The sequence below is a fragment of the Photinus pyralis genome, unplaced genomic scaffold, assembly GCF_008802855.1.
Source record: "Photinus pyralis isolate 1611_PpyrPB1 unplaced genomic scaffold, Ppyr1.3 Ppyr1.4_LG9, whole genome shotgun sequence".
Taxonomy (NCBI): Eukaryota; Metazoa; Arthropoda; class Insecta; order Coleoptera; family Lampyridae; genus Photinus; species Photinus pyralis.
In genome coordinates this window covers 18728949-18746044 of record NW_022170878.1, presented here as the reverse complement: position 1 = coordinate 18746044, position 17096 = coordinate 18728949, and the positions used below count along the sequence as shown (strand labels likewise).

General features: G+C 36.7%; 1 protein-coding gene across 3 annotated transcripts in view; it reads right to left on the bottom strand.

Annotated features, from left to right (window-relative positions):
- LOC116180316 (cAMP-dependent protein kinase type I regulatory subunit) overlaps nt 1–17096 on the bottom strand; it is a 42933-nt gene that overhangs the window by 15687 nt on the left and 10150 nt on the right. The window contains exon 1 of one of the 3 annotated variants that reach the window (XM_031500244.1): nt 8680–8833. The exons of the other annotated variants lie outside the window; for them this stretch is intronic. Coding sequence (XP_031356104.1) covers nt 8680–8697 — 18 coding nt within the window. The 5' untranslated portion in view covers nt 8698–8833. Of the gene's footprint in view, nt 1–8679; nt 8834–17096 lie in introns of those variants that run through there. 3 annotated transcript variants of the gene reach the window in all.

Below are 17096 nucleotides of genomic sequence, written 5' to 3'. Positions count from 1 at the left end.
AATAATGCAGTGTGCAAGAAATTTTTACGCATGGAATTTTGAGTTGATAAAATCAATGCTAGGATTTTCTTGGGAAATTTGAAAAAGAAAAAAACTAAATTGTGTACTATTGCCCATATCATTATTTATTTGGCGCCCCACGTGGGGCCACAGCAATATTTTTGCCCGAAAAGAAACAAGACAATTTTTTAAAGGTTTTAATTATTATGTAGAGCAATATTCATTCAGAGATGCGGAGCACAACCAAAAAGCAAAATCGTATAATTATCGTGAAGTTAGCAATAACTACTTTGTCATAAATATGCAAACTATAAAGCATTGTAAAGAATATTCCAGAGCGACATCGGGGCGCCATCAGGTCGATAAAGAATAAAGACATGAGAGACATATGTGTTTTTTCGAGAATGTTCTAGAGCTGTTTCTTTGCAATATAAGCAAATTGAATCGTGTTTATAAATCTACATGTTACGAATTTGAGCACGTTAATTGCAATTAAATTTACACCGCACCTCCACGCAAAAATCATAAAATATCGCTACGGTAGGTAGTTTATAAAATTGTTAAACGAGGATGTTTCAATCGCCTTTTCCAATTTGACGCGCCATAATACCTAAAGTACCTGCTCGTGCACGGTACAGGATAATTGGGACACGATTTTGTCAGCGAAACTACGGCTCGATCGAGTGCTGCGGTCGGCGCTAATTTGCGGAGGATTTTGGGAGTATATTGATCGCACAAACTACCTAATCAGGGAGAAATTCCGTCTCACGGATATTTGCACGGGGCGACGATGGAGAACGAAAGATCACAAACTGGTAAATGGAACAACTAAACAATTATTCTCGATCGGACTCGAACCTACATTTAAGTAATTAAGTTTATTGAACGATTAGGCAGTGCCAAACTGCGTGTTTGATTCCTATTAGGAAATTACAAATTAGGAAAAGTGCCTACTACGCGACGCCAATCCGACAAGCAATTGAAGCGAAAAACGGTTTTGAAAGGAGCAGCTTTCGTCTCTAATGGAAATTCTCGTTTAATCGAAAATGTTTACAAAGTTGCGAACTTTGGCCCAATATCTACGAGACCTATAATTAATATGTAATATGTAATTACTTCCAATTCACCAATTTTGATGACAATCAAAATGTCGTCCTAAGGTCGGAGCCCATCATCCATAAATATACGCACTGTGTTAATTCTATTTTATTTTCACTAAATAATCTGCATGAAGGCAGTTTTTATCCCCCGATTATAACTGATCCCGATAATAGGTCGTGGAGGAAAGCGATGGTTGGCGAAAGTCCATTCCTTTCATTAGAGTACCGTGAGGAATACAGGCAGTGCCCAGTGCCAGTGTGTAGTTGATAGAAAAGTTCATTTCGTCGCAACATTTAATTTAAAAATTAAAACCAATTTCTGACCCACCTCCCCCCCCCCCCCCTCCCCTCAATTTTGATAAGCGGTAAGAGAGAAGAGTGGTAATTGGTAGAATATAGTTGCTTTCGTTGGGACCTTTAATTAGAGTACTTACCGTGAAAGATAAAATTTCATCCCTACTTTCTTAATTTTACAAAACACGCCTACAAAATGGCGCTAATTGCTTCCAGCGACCATACGTTCATACGTTTAGAAAAACCAAAATCAGGAACCTGGGACGTTAAAATCTGCAACTTAGTGGTTCTCCTGATTTACGAGCGGATTCAAATCATCAAATCACGTAAAACCTATTAATTTATCGTGCTAGACGGACGCCAATTAAATGGCCAATGACGCATCCGGTAAACATTGACTTACGAAACACCCTCCTGTAATGAAACCACTTTGTATATCTATATCTACGCACAACCCTAAACACTCACTCAACCCTTAATTTCAAGAAAAACGGCATTGGAATGCGCCTAGGCCCGTGTGCCTAGAAAATGTTAAGAAAAATCGAAAAAAATGCTAGCGGGCTTCCGTTACATGGGAAACCCTCGAAACATTTGAAAATTTCACGCTTTTCGGAAACTTCATAATCAGTTTTAGACATATAAGGAGTTTCGTAAACCCTAGAAGAGCTGGAAGTAATATTTATTAGGACGGTGCGTTACGCAACTGCCAAACCGCCGCATTTCGATGATGGACACTCAAGTTCGAACCCCCGTAGCGGGCGTTTTTTTAAATAATAGATCGCAGCAAAAAAAGGGGAGCGAAGGATTGTGAAAGAAAAAGAAGTAGTCACTTCTGTCGGCACTTCTTCCACTTTTTGTTACCTGTAGTCCATCTCCTTGACCTGCACCATATGGTCCCTTTAACATTTCCTATTTGTTGTAGTTTTTGGTCTCTTTGTGGTCCCTGTGGCTTTGGTGTTCTTCTATCTGTCTTTGGTTTCTATGGTCTAAGTATTTAGCCTTTTTCATTGCATTAACCTCCTTGGTCTCTTTGCTTGTCAATTTCCTTACTTATCTTTATATAAAAAATTCTTCTGTACGTATATTTGTGACTGCGCTCCTAATCGACTGGGAAAGTTTTTAATGTGTCCCTGTGTCTCCCGGGATGGTTTCGATTCACTATTGGGTCTGATCGGTTTATAGAATTTTGTTTAAACTTCTTTATTTGTTGATGTCGCACTCGGCGATTTCACGCACCGCGCCAAGTCACTTGCGTTGCACCGTGCCGATGAGTTTACATTTTCAGATTCTGTACACTGGCATAGATCAGTACGATGGAAAATCTAGTAGATATTTTCTGAAATTTTAAGGACAGGGTGTAAAGGCAAACATATCGCATATTGTAAAATCCGATGTGCGCATGCGCAATGTCAAATTTCTTATTTATGGAGACATTCCCTTGGAATTTTATCCATAGATTTATGCTTCTAGTGAAGAAAAACATAACGCACATAGCGATGGCCTTTTGGGAAGTATTAATGGACTGACGAAGTTACTCGCCTTACAGCGAAAACTATTTTACATTATAATGTATAATGTATAATTTCATGTAAAATGTAAAAATTAAATAATATAAAGGGGGTCTCTTTTTGGAGATATAGATAGCGGACATTCGTCGTGGGACACACTGTTTCTACGTGTAATTCTTTTGGTATATTTTTTCGATTTTTAGAAGTGCCTGGAAATGTAAAAAGCTCAAAGAATCAAAAGGTTACCAAACCTGGTGGCAACAACTACGCTTTCCTTTTGACGTTTTGTATGTACGAAAATTCGTATTATTGTTTTAATCCGGAGCTTTTTTCGTTTATTGAAATCGCAAGGGGCCTAACTGCCAGTCCTAATCAAATGAAAAATTATTAAAAATTTCATTATACGCTTTACATTTAATTTAAACGTAAACAAAAGAGGGATAAGGAATTTTTAATTGGCGCTCAAAAGGGAGAGTTTGTATATTAGCGCGTTTTTGCCGGAGGGCGGCGTGAAACTTTCGCTTCCGTCGGAAATTTTGAACGCGATAAATTTCCCCGGCGTAAATCATTGACGGGAAGTTGTCGGGGTTCCGTGATTAAATATGCTTTTTGTCTGCGAAAGGATCGCAAATTTTTTTGAAAACAAGCACGATGTTATTAACCTCCGCCGGTTTTATCTGAGCGATTACGACGCAGGATGTTTTATTGTCAATTTCTACACTAATAATAAATTGCTTTGGTGCGTCTTAATACACTTGTACCAAAGTTCAAGTTCGTTAAAACGCCGTCGATGCGAAGAAAAGGATGATGTAAAATCGTTAGACGAAATGGCGCCCAAACGTGGGGGCACAATTAAAAATGGCGACCGAGTTTGGGACTATGAATTAAGAATGATGGAGTGCGAGCCTGCCTCTTTCAAAACGAATGAATTATGTAGGTCCCTCGAGATACGCATCCGTTATAAGAGAGCAAGCGAGAATAACGGCGCAGAAGGAACTGGGCAAGATCATTACATTTCCGAAACGTCAATGGAAGCTTTTCGAATTTTCAAATAGATGAAGTGTATCTGATCTGTACAGAATATAATTCTTTTCACAATCACCTGTGGAGGAGAGGGGGAACAAAAGGGGTCCTTGTGGATTAAAGAGACTGTTTTAAGCTTCTTTGCTTTTTGAAAAGGGTTTTATCCCACTTATGTTTAACTGTTAACGATGAAATTTATTTCGGAGAGTAAACGTGACTTTTCGCTATAAAACAAAATTAAAAATTGCATTGTCTGCCAACCTAATTTTCTTCTGGTTGGTGGTTGGTAGAGCAAAATACTCTATTATTTACTAATTTCGTCGGCAAAGCAAGAAAACATATTGCTTTAATTTACGTTAACTCAATGTTGTGCAGCTCTCTCTCTCTCTGTTTTGCTCTGTTTTTCGTTGTTTATGCGCCAATTTCGCCGGGGAAACGACAAAACAAATTGTCTTGATACACAGGAACTAAATTTTGTACCCTTGTTCTCTACGCGGTCGGTAGTTGGTAGAAGAGAATAATTATTTATTCCCGAATTTTAATTAATTTCGTAAAATTTGGTTTGCTCAATTAAATTTTGGCGTATTTAATTGAATGATTTAATTATTTCTTTGACATTTTAATTAAATTGGACCATACCCCCCAGACCGCCCGATGCTACATTCTCACTCAAAAATGTTTAGCGTTACCATACGCGCCAAAATTTTGGTGTTTTAAGTAAAAACGTAACATCGGAGGGCCTGGAATCCCCCCCCCCCTCCCCCGAATACGAGGTTTTTATTCGTATGGGTGTGCGATTTCGTGATAATTATGGTTGTGGAAAGAGGGACAAACTAATTTTCGTTTACTCCCCCCCCCCCCCCCCCCCGACATTACATTCTCACTCAAAAATGTTTAGCGTTAGTATTCGCAACGAAATTTTAGAGTAAATAGTATCGAATGCATATAATGGTCGAGAAAAAAAGGTCTTGTAAAAAAAGTATCACGGGAGTCCTCTTCAAGGATTAAAGTTTTAAAAGTAGCACCGGAGAAATGCGAGGCTTTTCTTCGTTTGGGATATTAATTATTTCATGATATTGAAGAATAATATATTATGTAACCCAACTCTTCCCGATATTGGTATCTGATGGGAACCGAAATCAAAATTTCTAGATTATTTTTCAGGGAATTTAAAAATGTTAGCAGGTGTATTTAAATCATAAACGTTCGTATTCTGCATTCCAAAATTAATTTTTCAGTCCGAAGCATGAGCATAATTTATATGGGACGAAGGGGAAAATTCGCACTTCTCCAAAACGCGTAACCGCTTTATTAAAATATGTGTTATTTTTAAACGGATGACGTCAAACATTATGTGTCACATTGGCATTGCACCAAAACAATTAATAATTTCTTATAAAACACTTCGGAACGCGGTAAAATCGTCCAAGTCGCCCTTCCGCCCCCCGTAACGAATTCGCGACAATAAAAATGTAACTTCGGATTGAGAAAACGTTCGATCACTTAATACAATTTGAGAGCTGAGCATTTGTATTGATTCGCGATTACACCGAACGACATTTATACCATTCAGCTCCGTTTGTGAACTTTGCATTTTCAAAGATTGATCCTGTGACCCCCGACCCAGTAACCAATCAATTGTTTCGAAGGGGAAATGAAAAATATACAATAGTCAGGGCTGCATTAGCCCATTTGTCTTGTTGAAATTATCCGCAAGAAGCAAAGAAGTGGACTACAATGAAAACTATTAGCAGAAAAATTGCTTTTTGGTCAATTGACAATTAACAAATAACTACACCATCAAAATTCAGTGGGAAGTATTCCGGTTCTGTTGTTGAAATTATTTGATTCCCATTTTACCAAAAAGTTGTAACGAAGCAACCATCTTTCTATTAGTTCTGGCGACCACCCGGAATCTAGAAATTGAAGCGGTCACTACCGTAAACGAAAGCTGTAATTAATCCGCCGTTCGCAACCGTTCCCGTCAAGATTTCAATTTTTTGTTGCGTCCGAAAGCTCTTGTGATTTAGAAGACGAGGACAGATTAGTATTTTAGAAGTTACTTATCTCGATGATTTTGGTGTCCAATGTTAATTGAAAACCAGCTTAAAACCGGTCGAGGCGTTTGTCAGCCTGATATTGCGGACCCGCCGCTTGATCCCAACATTCCAATGAACAATGCTAATTCAATTAGCGAATGGTGGAATCTCCGCAAATGATGTGAGAATAATTAGTTAAATGAGTAGCAGTAAACAGCATCCGATTAAGTCGTGCGGCGTCGCAACAGAACCGCCTTAATTAATTTAAATGTTGCTGCTACCGAAGCAGAGCGGATTTGTTCTTCAAAGTGGGTAGTGTAAGCCCAGCACTTCCCTCTCCCTTTTTTCTGACAGCACAGTGCCGAGTTGTAATTGGCTGCGCCATTTTGTGGCGATAAGTTTGAATTTTTGATGTGATTTCCGGATGTCGGCCATTTTGTTGCTGTAAATTTGAATTTGTTACTGTCATTAAATATACAGGGTGTAATGATAGTTATATACAGGGTAATTGTGATGGGCGTTTTTGTACCGGTACCAATAGGTAGTTAACTGGTCCTAGAACTGGTTAGTCATTTTGTTGAAATGAGACCAAACTGAATCGTGTGTCGGTATTTGATTTGATTTATATCGCCGACAGATCGATGAATCGTATAAAAGTCGCATAATGGAAATACGCACTCTGATCACCACTCATTTTCAAAATTCTCGCACATCAACACATATCACTTGCTACTGATAACAAGAAGATACGTTCACAGTGTATCATTTTCTTATCCAAAGTTTAACTTTTATTACACCACACCATTACAGTAGTCTATAAATCTCTCGCCACTGACATCATTTTAAGTTCTTTTTTCTCCGTTTAAACAGAAACATTGCGAGAAAAATTATGACATTATGGCACCCCGAAGTAAAATGGCCGAACACTTTATGTGTACATCCTGTATATTTAAATTCAAATATACCGTATCGACACACAATTCAATTTGGTTTCATCGGAACAAAATGGCCGACCAGTTAACGACGTAGATGCACCGGTACAAAAACACCCATCACAAATACCCTGTATATAACTATCAGTACACCCTGTATATTTAAAATGACACAGCCAATTACAGTAACAAATTCAAATTCCCCACACAAATTCAAACTTACCGCAACAAAATAGCCGGAATATCCGGAAATTCAAACTGACCGCCACAATATGGCGCAGCCAATCACAACTCAGCACTGTGCCGTCACGTGACCTCAGAAAAAAGGGGGAGGAAACCAAAGTTTTACTTTTTGGTTCATTGAACAGCGCATAATATCAACAAAAATCCGCGCCATAAAAATCTATTAGAATGCATCTTTGTCTTGTTTGAAATTATGCGCTTTTTAACTAATCGAAGAACACAAAGTACAAAAGTAAAATGGAAACTAAAAGCGCGAATTATGGTTTTTTGGTTAATAGAAACGAGCATAATTTCAACAGAAGTTCGCACCATGGTGGCGCTGAAGTTGTGCGCTTTTCACTTAATCAAAGAGCAAAAAAAATGAAATAAAAGAAAATTAATTGCGCACAATTTTGTTTTTTTTGCGTTTACGGTCTTGCAATTGTATGCTTTCCAAAAAGTAAACTCGAATGAAAACTAATAGCGCAAAATGGGTTTTTGGGTTCATAGAAGAGCGCATAATAACATATGCGCTTTTCAGTTAACCAAAAGGTAAAAAAGTGAAAAAAATAAAAACTGTAACAGTCAAAATTTATTTATTTGTTAAATTGGGAGGCGCACAATTTTGACATGAAGTTTTCTTCATGTGCCCCCTCCCCTGACTTTGAACGTGAATTGAAATCTGAACGGCGACAACGCACAAATTTTTATTTATTTTTATTTTTAATGCGTTAAAAGTCACTTCACTTCAACAATACGAAAAAGTGCTTCCGACAAGTCCGTCACTTTCAAAGGTATTTTTCCTCGTAAGTATTTTTCATAAAAAACGGTTCTAATGCAAAACTAGTTTGTGTTGTTAAAGCTATTGTTGATAATTGCGGTACAATTATTGATAATATAAAATCACCGGAATTCCATAATAAAACTTCTACTGTCGCCTATTGTATCTTTCAAGTATGCCATTTGGATCAACAAACGCACCAATGGGTTTCCAAGGGCTATCTTCAGGTAGAAACACCCTGTACAATTAAAAATTATTACAATCCCCATGTATAATTGATACTCGAAAATGTAATAAACAACAAAAACTATTATTAGCATAAGAAGATAACTTCTTAAACTACCAAAATCATTTATTTTATTTAATGTCTAAATTAATGGCGCGCGTACGTGAACTAAATTTATTAAAGCGTTGCACCAACAGAAATTTACATTTCGCCATCACGAATGAGATTTCGACATTGAAGAAAAGGGCAAAGCGATCACCCCGCATTTTAAAAAAAGGGGGACCGAGTAGTTTTTCGCGATCGAATTTACGAGATTTTTAAATTGCGTGGAGTTCCGATGAGCGTTTCGTCGCGAATCAAAATATGATAGGAACAGGTGTCGCTAGCCTATTTTCGGCCACTTTTTTTTTAATTAAATCACTGCTGGCACTCGTTTGGAGTCCGACGCGATCCAAAAAAGGCGGACGACAAGCATGCAATGTTTGACATTCAAACAGGAACAAAACAAATCACATCAAAACATACGATAAATTGGATTGAGAGAAGCCGTGTACCTTGCGACCCTGTGGCATCTCGACGGCGGCGTCGTGCGAAATGTGTGTGTGAAGTTTACCCTTAGCACATGCACACCACTGAACACAACCGCACGCGCCGACACTCGTCAGTTACTGGACGTTCACTTCACGTGGACGCACAACGGTTGACGACTCTGGTGGAAACGGCGCCTTGGCATCTACTTAGTTTACACTTGACATATTTCCATAAAAATAACAATTTCTTGGCGCCTAGGGGATGGATTTGAAGTGCCTGTCGAACTGTCCAAACGCTTACAGTTCACGAACCACTATTGACACAACATCAGGAATTAATCCAATTTGTCCACAGCTTGTTTTTCTAGAGATAAAATCTAAATTACTTTCAATCCAAATTACAATGGAAACGCCGCCTACGACCAACTTTTCCAATCTAAATAAATAATGGGAAAATGTTCAGATGTTGAAGAGGGGGCGCGTGTAATAACAAATTCAAGCCACAGGCAGGATCAAACGTGATCGAAATTGACATTTTCACCAATTTCGTTGGGAAAACAACCGAAGTCCTTAGGTTTAAAGTTTTCGAGGTTCGTCCCTTTCTAAAACAGGAAGCCGAGAATTCGCACAGATACTGACGATCTTGTTAGGATACTTAGTAAACTATGAAGGGGATTTAAGGGTGTAAATTTAATACCCATTACAATATTTGATTTAATTGCTGTACAAGGTGGCCAAATAGGAATGCGAGGTACTGCATCTGGGAGCCTGTCCATCGTAGAGGCTTGCGGTAAAAAAAGTTATTACTAAAACGGCCACGAGAAAAACCTGGAAAATATGTTTAATTTTCTGAAATGGCCGCTAGGGGGCGTAACTGCAATCTGGAATCCAAAAAAGTGATATTTCTGTGAATTCCGCTATATTAACCTAACAAAAAAATGTCTTTGAAGACGGCGATAATCTGAACCTTTTTTGTTTGACAATTTTTCCTGTATCTCTAAAAATGAAGTGGTGGGGGGTATTCAAAGGTTTCCGTAAAGAACACCCTGTATCTTCGAGAGCCGATTTGAACAAACTCGGGTTAAAGAGTTATTCTTCGGCTACAAATATTATAATATTTGAAGTTTTGTTAGTTTCACATATCGCCACTTGAGGGCTCTTTTCCACATTCCGACAGAAATGGTTAATTTTCTCAAAAAAATTAAATGCGTTGGTTTGATTTTCTTTTCATGAAAAAGTAGCTAAATGATGCCTAAACAAGCTACCGAAAACAGCATCTCGATATCTTGATATATATACAGTGTGTCCCAAATCGGGTGGGATTGCACGGGTAACTTTGTTATTATTAAAGATAGAGAATTGGTTAAATGGGCAATGTTTTGCAGTTTTGGATGCTTATTTAAAATTTCCTTATGGAAATTCAAAATGTCGCATAGGTTCGACGTAAATTCAAAAAAACTAAAATTGGTCATTTCCTTGAATGTCTTATATCATCGAAAGTATAAGAGATATAAAAAAAGTTTTATATAAAAGTTACTGTCTTTGATACGTTTAATTTAGAATTGATGTCAAAAAAAAATTCAAGATGGCTACTTTTGAGGAACATTTACCAACTTCCTAAAGTTAAATAGGCGCTATATGGGATTTTTAGATTACTTGATAGATTTTTTAATTCTCTTTTCAACGAGCCATCATAACATAAGATTGAAAATAAGATACCAGTTATATCAACGGTTTTTATATTTTAATCAAGTAGGCTGTGATGAATTAAAAAAAAACAAAACAAAATCTATTCGAGGCAACAAAACAATGAAAATAATTACATCAGATGTTTAAAAAAATCAGGGACGCACTCATGAGAGGGGGGGTTTGGGCATTACAACTCCCTCCAAAATTTTATATAAGCATTAGGTCTAGAAAAATTTGATTTTTATAACATCACTTATTGACTTATTATCCATACTTACATACCTACAAATGGTGGTATAACTACAAACTATCCCCTCGAAAAAAGTCATGCCATTATCCAGTTAAAGACATTTCAAGACACTTCGCTTAATTTTACACAATGTATTACCATTGATGCATTGTCCCAGGTAACATTTTGTAGGTGGTTTATCCGCAAGAATATCGAAACTAATAGTTTTACCAGTCCAAGTATATGGACAGATGAATCTTATTTTTCTAACTGCGAAGTGTTCAAATCGACATTATGAACACTACTCGTCACAGGAAAACTTACATGTTGTAGTTTCACGCCGAAATCAAGTAATATTTTTTTTAATTAATGAATTTTATGGCATAATGGGAAGTCATGTAATTGGACCGGTAATCTTCGATGGATCTTTAACTGCTCACCATTATTTACAAATTCTCCAATAAACTTCCTTAAAGGATTTTTCTCGACAACGTATGTTTCGAAGGAAGGGTTTGTTTATGCTGGCTGCTCAGGTCACAATTCACGAATTATGTACAGTACATTAAATTATAAAAGTAAGTACTTAATTAAAAAATAAAAGTAAAGTGGAAGTAGCTACCACTACAATAATAATAATAATAATCATCAATGGCAACACGTTGCCTAAACTAAACTGTCTTGAAGTGTGTTTCACTAATAATGGCCAGTATTTTAAACATCTGGTGTAATTAAGTATTTTCATTGTTTTGTTGCCTCGAATAGATTTTGTTTTGTTTTTTTTTATTCGTCACAGTTAATATAACTGGTATCTTATTTTCAATCTTATGTTATAATAGCTTGTTGAAAAGAGAATTTAAAAATCTATCAAGTAATCTAAAAATCCAATATGGCGCCCATTTAACTTTAGGAAGTTGGTAAATGTTCCTCAAAAGTGGCCATCTTGAATTTTTTTTTGACATCAATTCTAAATTAAGCGTATCAAAGACAGTCACTTTTATATAAAACTTTTTTTTATATCTCTTATACTTTCGATGATATAAGACATTCAAGGAAATGACCAATTTTAGTTTTTTTGAATTTACGTGGAACCTATGCGACATTTTGAATTTCCATAAGGAAATTTTAAATAAGCATCCAAAACTGCAAAACTGTCCATTTAGCCAATTCTCTATCTTTAATAATAACAAAGGTTACCCATGCAATCCCACCCGATTTGGGACACACTGTATATATATCAAGATATCGACATGCTGTTTTCGGTAGCTTGTTTAGGCATCATTTAGCTACTTTTTCATGAAAAAAAAATCGAACCAATGCATTTAATTTTTTTGAGAAAATTAACCATTTCTGTCGGAGTGTCGAAAATAGCCCTCAAGCGGTGATATGTGAAACTAACAAAACTTCAAATAGTATAATATTTGTAGCTGAAGAGTAGCTCTTTTGAACTAACCCGAGTTTGTTTAAATCGGCTCAGCCGTTTCGAAGATACAAGATGTTCCTTACGGAAACCCCCCATCACTTCATTTTTTGAGATACAGGAAAAATTGTTCAGATTATCGTCACTTCAAAGACCGGACATTTTTTTGTTAGGTTAATATAGCGGAATTCACAGAAACATCACTTTTTTAGATTACAGTAAAGTCACTAAATATAGAAAGTACCGCAATCCATTGGGCTCGTGTGTTAGAGAGAGAACGCATGATTTTTGCCCAAAAATGGCGGAAGTTACCAGATTCTAGTAACTTTAATGTTAGGGATTGTGCCACCTGTTTGGAGATATCAATATATATTTTTATAAAACATGACAGTACTATGAAGTTTGAAGATTTTATTTGTCAATTTTTTTAAGTTGGCAGCAAATTTGCCCAAAAATGGCGGATGATTGCGGTATTTTCTATATCTAGTGACTTTAGATTACAGATTGCAGTTAAGCCCCCTAGCGGTCATTTCAGAAACTTAAACATATTTTCCAGGTTTTGCTCGTGGCCGTTTTAGTAATAAATTTTTGTACCGCAAGCCTCTACGATGGATAGATTCTCAGATACAGTACCTCGCATTCTTAGTTGGCCACCCTGTACAAACACCCCTATATTCTGCTAATCCAGTCTCATTACGTTCGCCTAAGAAAAGTGCCTGCGAACCTTCTCCCAGAAAATCAATCATCGGAAGACCTTCAAGTAGCGCTGAAGAATCAAAATAATTACTCTTCTCGATCAACCCCGCGTACATTGTAGATTGTTTGATAAGGGGTAGAAACTTGCATTTCATACGGCATACGAATGTCGCGATACAGTATTTTAGCGTCGAAGTATATAAACCGACAGATGAACGGATGTGGACGATGTAACTAGGACTTTCTCAACGTTCAAGTGGAATTTTGAAACTTGGGTACAAAAGCACTTGTAAACTTTCCAAGATGCTCTCAACCCCATTTTATCTTATATTCGATGCGTGCGATGAGATCGATTGCTAACACAAGATAATTAAAATGGAAACCGCTCAGTAATATTGTTAATGTTTCCAAAATGAAAGTATATTCGCAAAAATATAACAGGTTTTAATTAATGAGAGGGTTGCGCCATTAGCGTCGACCTCGTCAGTCAAGCGGAGATGTTTCGGTTTTATCTACGGCCGTTTCCATGCCCTGTTTTCCTGCGTATGGTAACGAGAATTTAAAGGTGAATCCGGATTTTCGCATTTACCTTTGCGTAAAGGACGCTAATCGATACCGACCTCCAAGTTTCCAAGAGCCAAACAATGTAGAAACTATTAGCTAACGATTAACATGGACGATTTATTCCGATTAAAATTAAGCTAATTAAAATTAGCATAGTGTACACGTCTATTGGGGGATTCTCGCTTGAAATACAGGTGCAAAGAGCAAACTACTAGGTTACGTTTTGCGCAAATTTTTATTTATACACCAATTTATTTTGTATGAGAAATTTAAAACGGCTAACTAATGGAACATTTAATCGAAATTTTAGCTCAGTTGTTCATAAAAAGTTGTTATCGGGCAATCATTAATAGGTTTTTCGACAAACAATGCCACGTGCGAGATAAGCGATGCAGGTGTTTTATCAGTTCTGGCGACGTAGAGGAATTTAATAACGATGTTGAATTTGTTCGAGGAAGTGGTTTTTGCTTAAGAGAATGAAGAATAAACGAGGCCGTCTCGGATTATTTTGAATGAGAGTGTCAATGTCTATGACATTAATTTTGGTACCGCTAGTCCAGCCGACTATTCAATTTAAAAGAATAAACGTAATCCTCCTCATGTTAATAAAATAATGCGGAACCAGTTTCACTTACCTTTTACCCTTAGATTCAATGTACTGTAGCAAATGATCGGATGCAGAATTTCATGAATCAAGAATACCTATCGGACAAATTTCAAGGGTTTTATTCCCAAAAATCAACAGAAATAACTGATTAGGAAAACGCCTATTGAATAAATAATTCTGTAAAATACAGGTTGTTCTCAATTTAATGACCAATTTCATCTTTGAAACAGTTAGTTTTTCAAATGTGACACCCGGCATCTATTTAATGATCGATGCAAATATCCTGAAAAATGAAAAATTCGTCCGATAGTTATTCTCACACGTTTAGGGCGTTGTGGACGAATGCACCATCCTGTTGAAACCAACATTTTCCCACTTTTGTTTTTTTTGGGCCATACATTCGTAATAAAAAATGCTACTCAATACAGTATGTACTTTTTTTGTGGGTCTTATAAAAAAAATAAAATTGATGACTTCTCCAAAACGAAACGTTATATTGAAAATCTCTCAACGGTGTCTTCTAGATCTCATAAAGTCGCAGGGACAAAGTGGTTTTGATTTTTTTGTACCTGTCCAAATAACATCAGAAAAAAATAATAGCGAGCTTTGTAAATTTCTGTTTTTCTGGTGTGTCTTCGGAAGTAATCAAAATTTTCTGGATTTTTTAAAGCATGACAATAACACTTTAATTGCGAATCTTTTCTCTAATTTGACCATCGTCGTATCTTCTATGGTTTCGGAGATCCCCATGAATCATTTATCTTGGACACAGTATAGGTACACAGTGCATTTGAAAAACAAACTCTTTCAATCTTGAAAATGATGAAATTGATCATTACATTTTGGACACTCTGTATGCGATAAATCAATTGTCAATGTGGATTTAGAAAGTATCCTTCCCTGCGCTTCCGTCTACTACCCCCAAAGCGCTTACTACCAGCCGCACTTTTGACAATAAAACTAGGTACATATCTTTCAAAATTAAAAAAAATCATATCTAAACAAGTATACATTGTGCACAACTCTTGGGCAGATAAAGCGCATTTTAATCCGAAATCGCTTTTGTTTTGACATCACCAATGTATATATTTCTTGCAGACGTCTCAATCTCCCTTTGTGAGTACCCTCTTCCGACAATCCGTTCTTGAGGTATAAGGGAATATACCTGATCACGATAAGAGGTCGAGGAGGAGGGCTATGGGTGGTAGAAATTAATTCATTTCGTTGAGACGTTTCATTAGAGTACCATGAAGGATAAAACTAGTTCCACTCCCACCCCTCCCCCTCCACCCCGTACTTTGATGAGAGGACAGAAAGAAGGGCCTTTAATTAGAATACAATGAGACATAAAATTAATTTTTAACCCCCCCCCCCCTCCAGACCCCGTCGCTCACTGATCTCGGAAAAGAGTCGCACGGGAAAAATTTTACAGTTTGTACAAGCCAAATTATTTCGATGAGGCCTTTCATTAGAATACCATGAAGGGTAGAACAGTAGTTACCCCCCCCCCCCCCCCAATTTTCTAAAGTTTAACTTGGCACCATTAAAGGCATGCGTATGCGAAAATCTGAGACCAATTGGTTGTCGTATGTAAAAGTTATGCACTCTTTCAAAAACAACATCTCAGGAAATAATTCGTGGGGGGGGGGGGCTTTTAGACAGCGAAATTTGATGGCCGACTAGCACACCTTCAAGGTATAGGCGACCTACTGCAAAAAATTCCAGGACTCTAGGACCATTCCCCTAGAAGTAGTTCGAAACGGCAGAAGTGGATCCGGACGGACAGACGGACAAAACGCAAACAATAGCACATTTTTTTTAATTCTTAAAAAAATACGCTAAAAACAGTTGACAGTCTTGCCGATAGCCGGCATTCGTCGCGGGTCACAGAATTTGCATACAATCTTCAGAATAATTGCTGTACCTGTACCTAAATGTTGGATTTTCATGGACTGATCTTGCAACCTTTGTTGTAGAGTGGCCTTGGAATCATCTCGGAAGCAAGAAAAAATATTGCCTACTGAAAAATGAGACAGTTATAATAAATGCCTTGTGGTGTGCCTGTACAAATAGTAAGTCATACTGGATTTACGGCCCAGTGGTAAACGCCAAAGTAATTGAAAATAATATGCGTGATTTTTGTGTAAAGCGCAGTAAATGAATGAGTGATGTTTGGCAAGAGCAAACACGTCATAATTACATGTGGTCAAGCGTAATTAATTCTGTATTTATATGCAATTAGTTGAATTAGTAGGATCGAAATTGGCCTTGAAATTTTGTTCAATTGTCAACACAGTTTTGCCGCGTCCGTCGCCATCTAGCGGCACCGCCACTAGTCAGAACTACACGACATCCTATATGCCTAATGTACACTGCCAAAATGTTAACGCAATCAAAATAGCCAAATTGTTAGTTTTTTAACTGACATTTTTTCTTCTCTTTTTTGTGCTAAAACCTAGCGTAATTTTTGTACACACAAATAGAAAATTCTTTCGAATAAATTAATAAAAATGTTGAGTTATTTGAAAAATAAAAGTTGGAAAAAGGAATTCATTCTTTAAAAGTTGGTTAAAAAAGTGACAGAAAACGTAATTAATTTTGGATTATTAAAAAAAATGCCACACCAAACAGACCCTCTGTGAAAAATTCGAATTTTCGTTAATTTTGCAATATAGGATTTTTGAGCTTTTTAAGAAAGAAAGCTAAAAGAAATCGAACCTCGTTGAAACTTAACTTAAATTTGTGTTTGGAATGTAGGACCAATGTGCAACTACAAGGAATTTTTTTAAAATTTCTGTCAAAATTAGAATTTTCGTTTCTTTGGCAATATGCGACTTTTGGGTTTTATAAAAAAATCGGAAAGGAATGGAACAACTTGAGAAATTTGTGTTGGATGTAGGACTAATGTGTACCTACAAGCATTATTTTATAAACATTTTTTTGTTTTTAGAAAGACATTTTTGGGATTTCAGAAAAAATTAAAAAAATTGACCCTCCACAAAACAAGTTATTTGTGTTTGGAATGGACTTGGCTTTGTTTTATAAAAAAAACTTCTCTGTTGAAATTTCACTTTTTTGAAGGACACTGCAAAGATTTTGATTTGACATATCGAGTCATAACTCTCAAGGAACGAACGTTAATGCAAAATACTCGCTTTGCACATGTAAAATCAACGCTATCCGATTGATACCGTTCGACATCGTGTAATATTTTCGGAGAGCTCGAAAAGCGTCAGAAA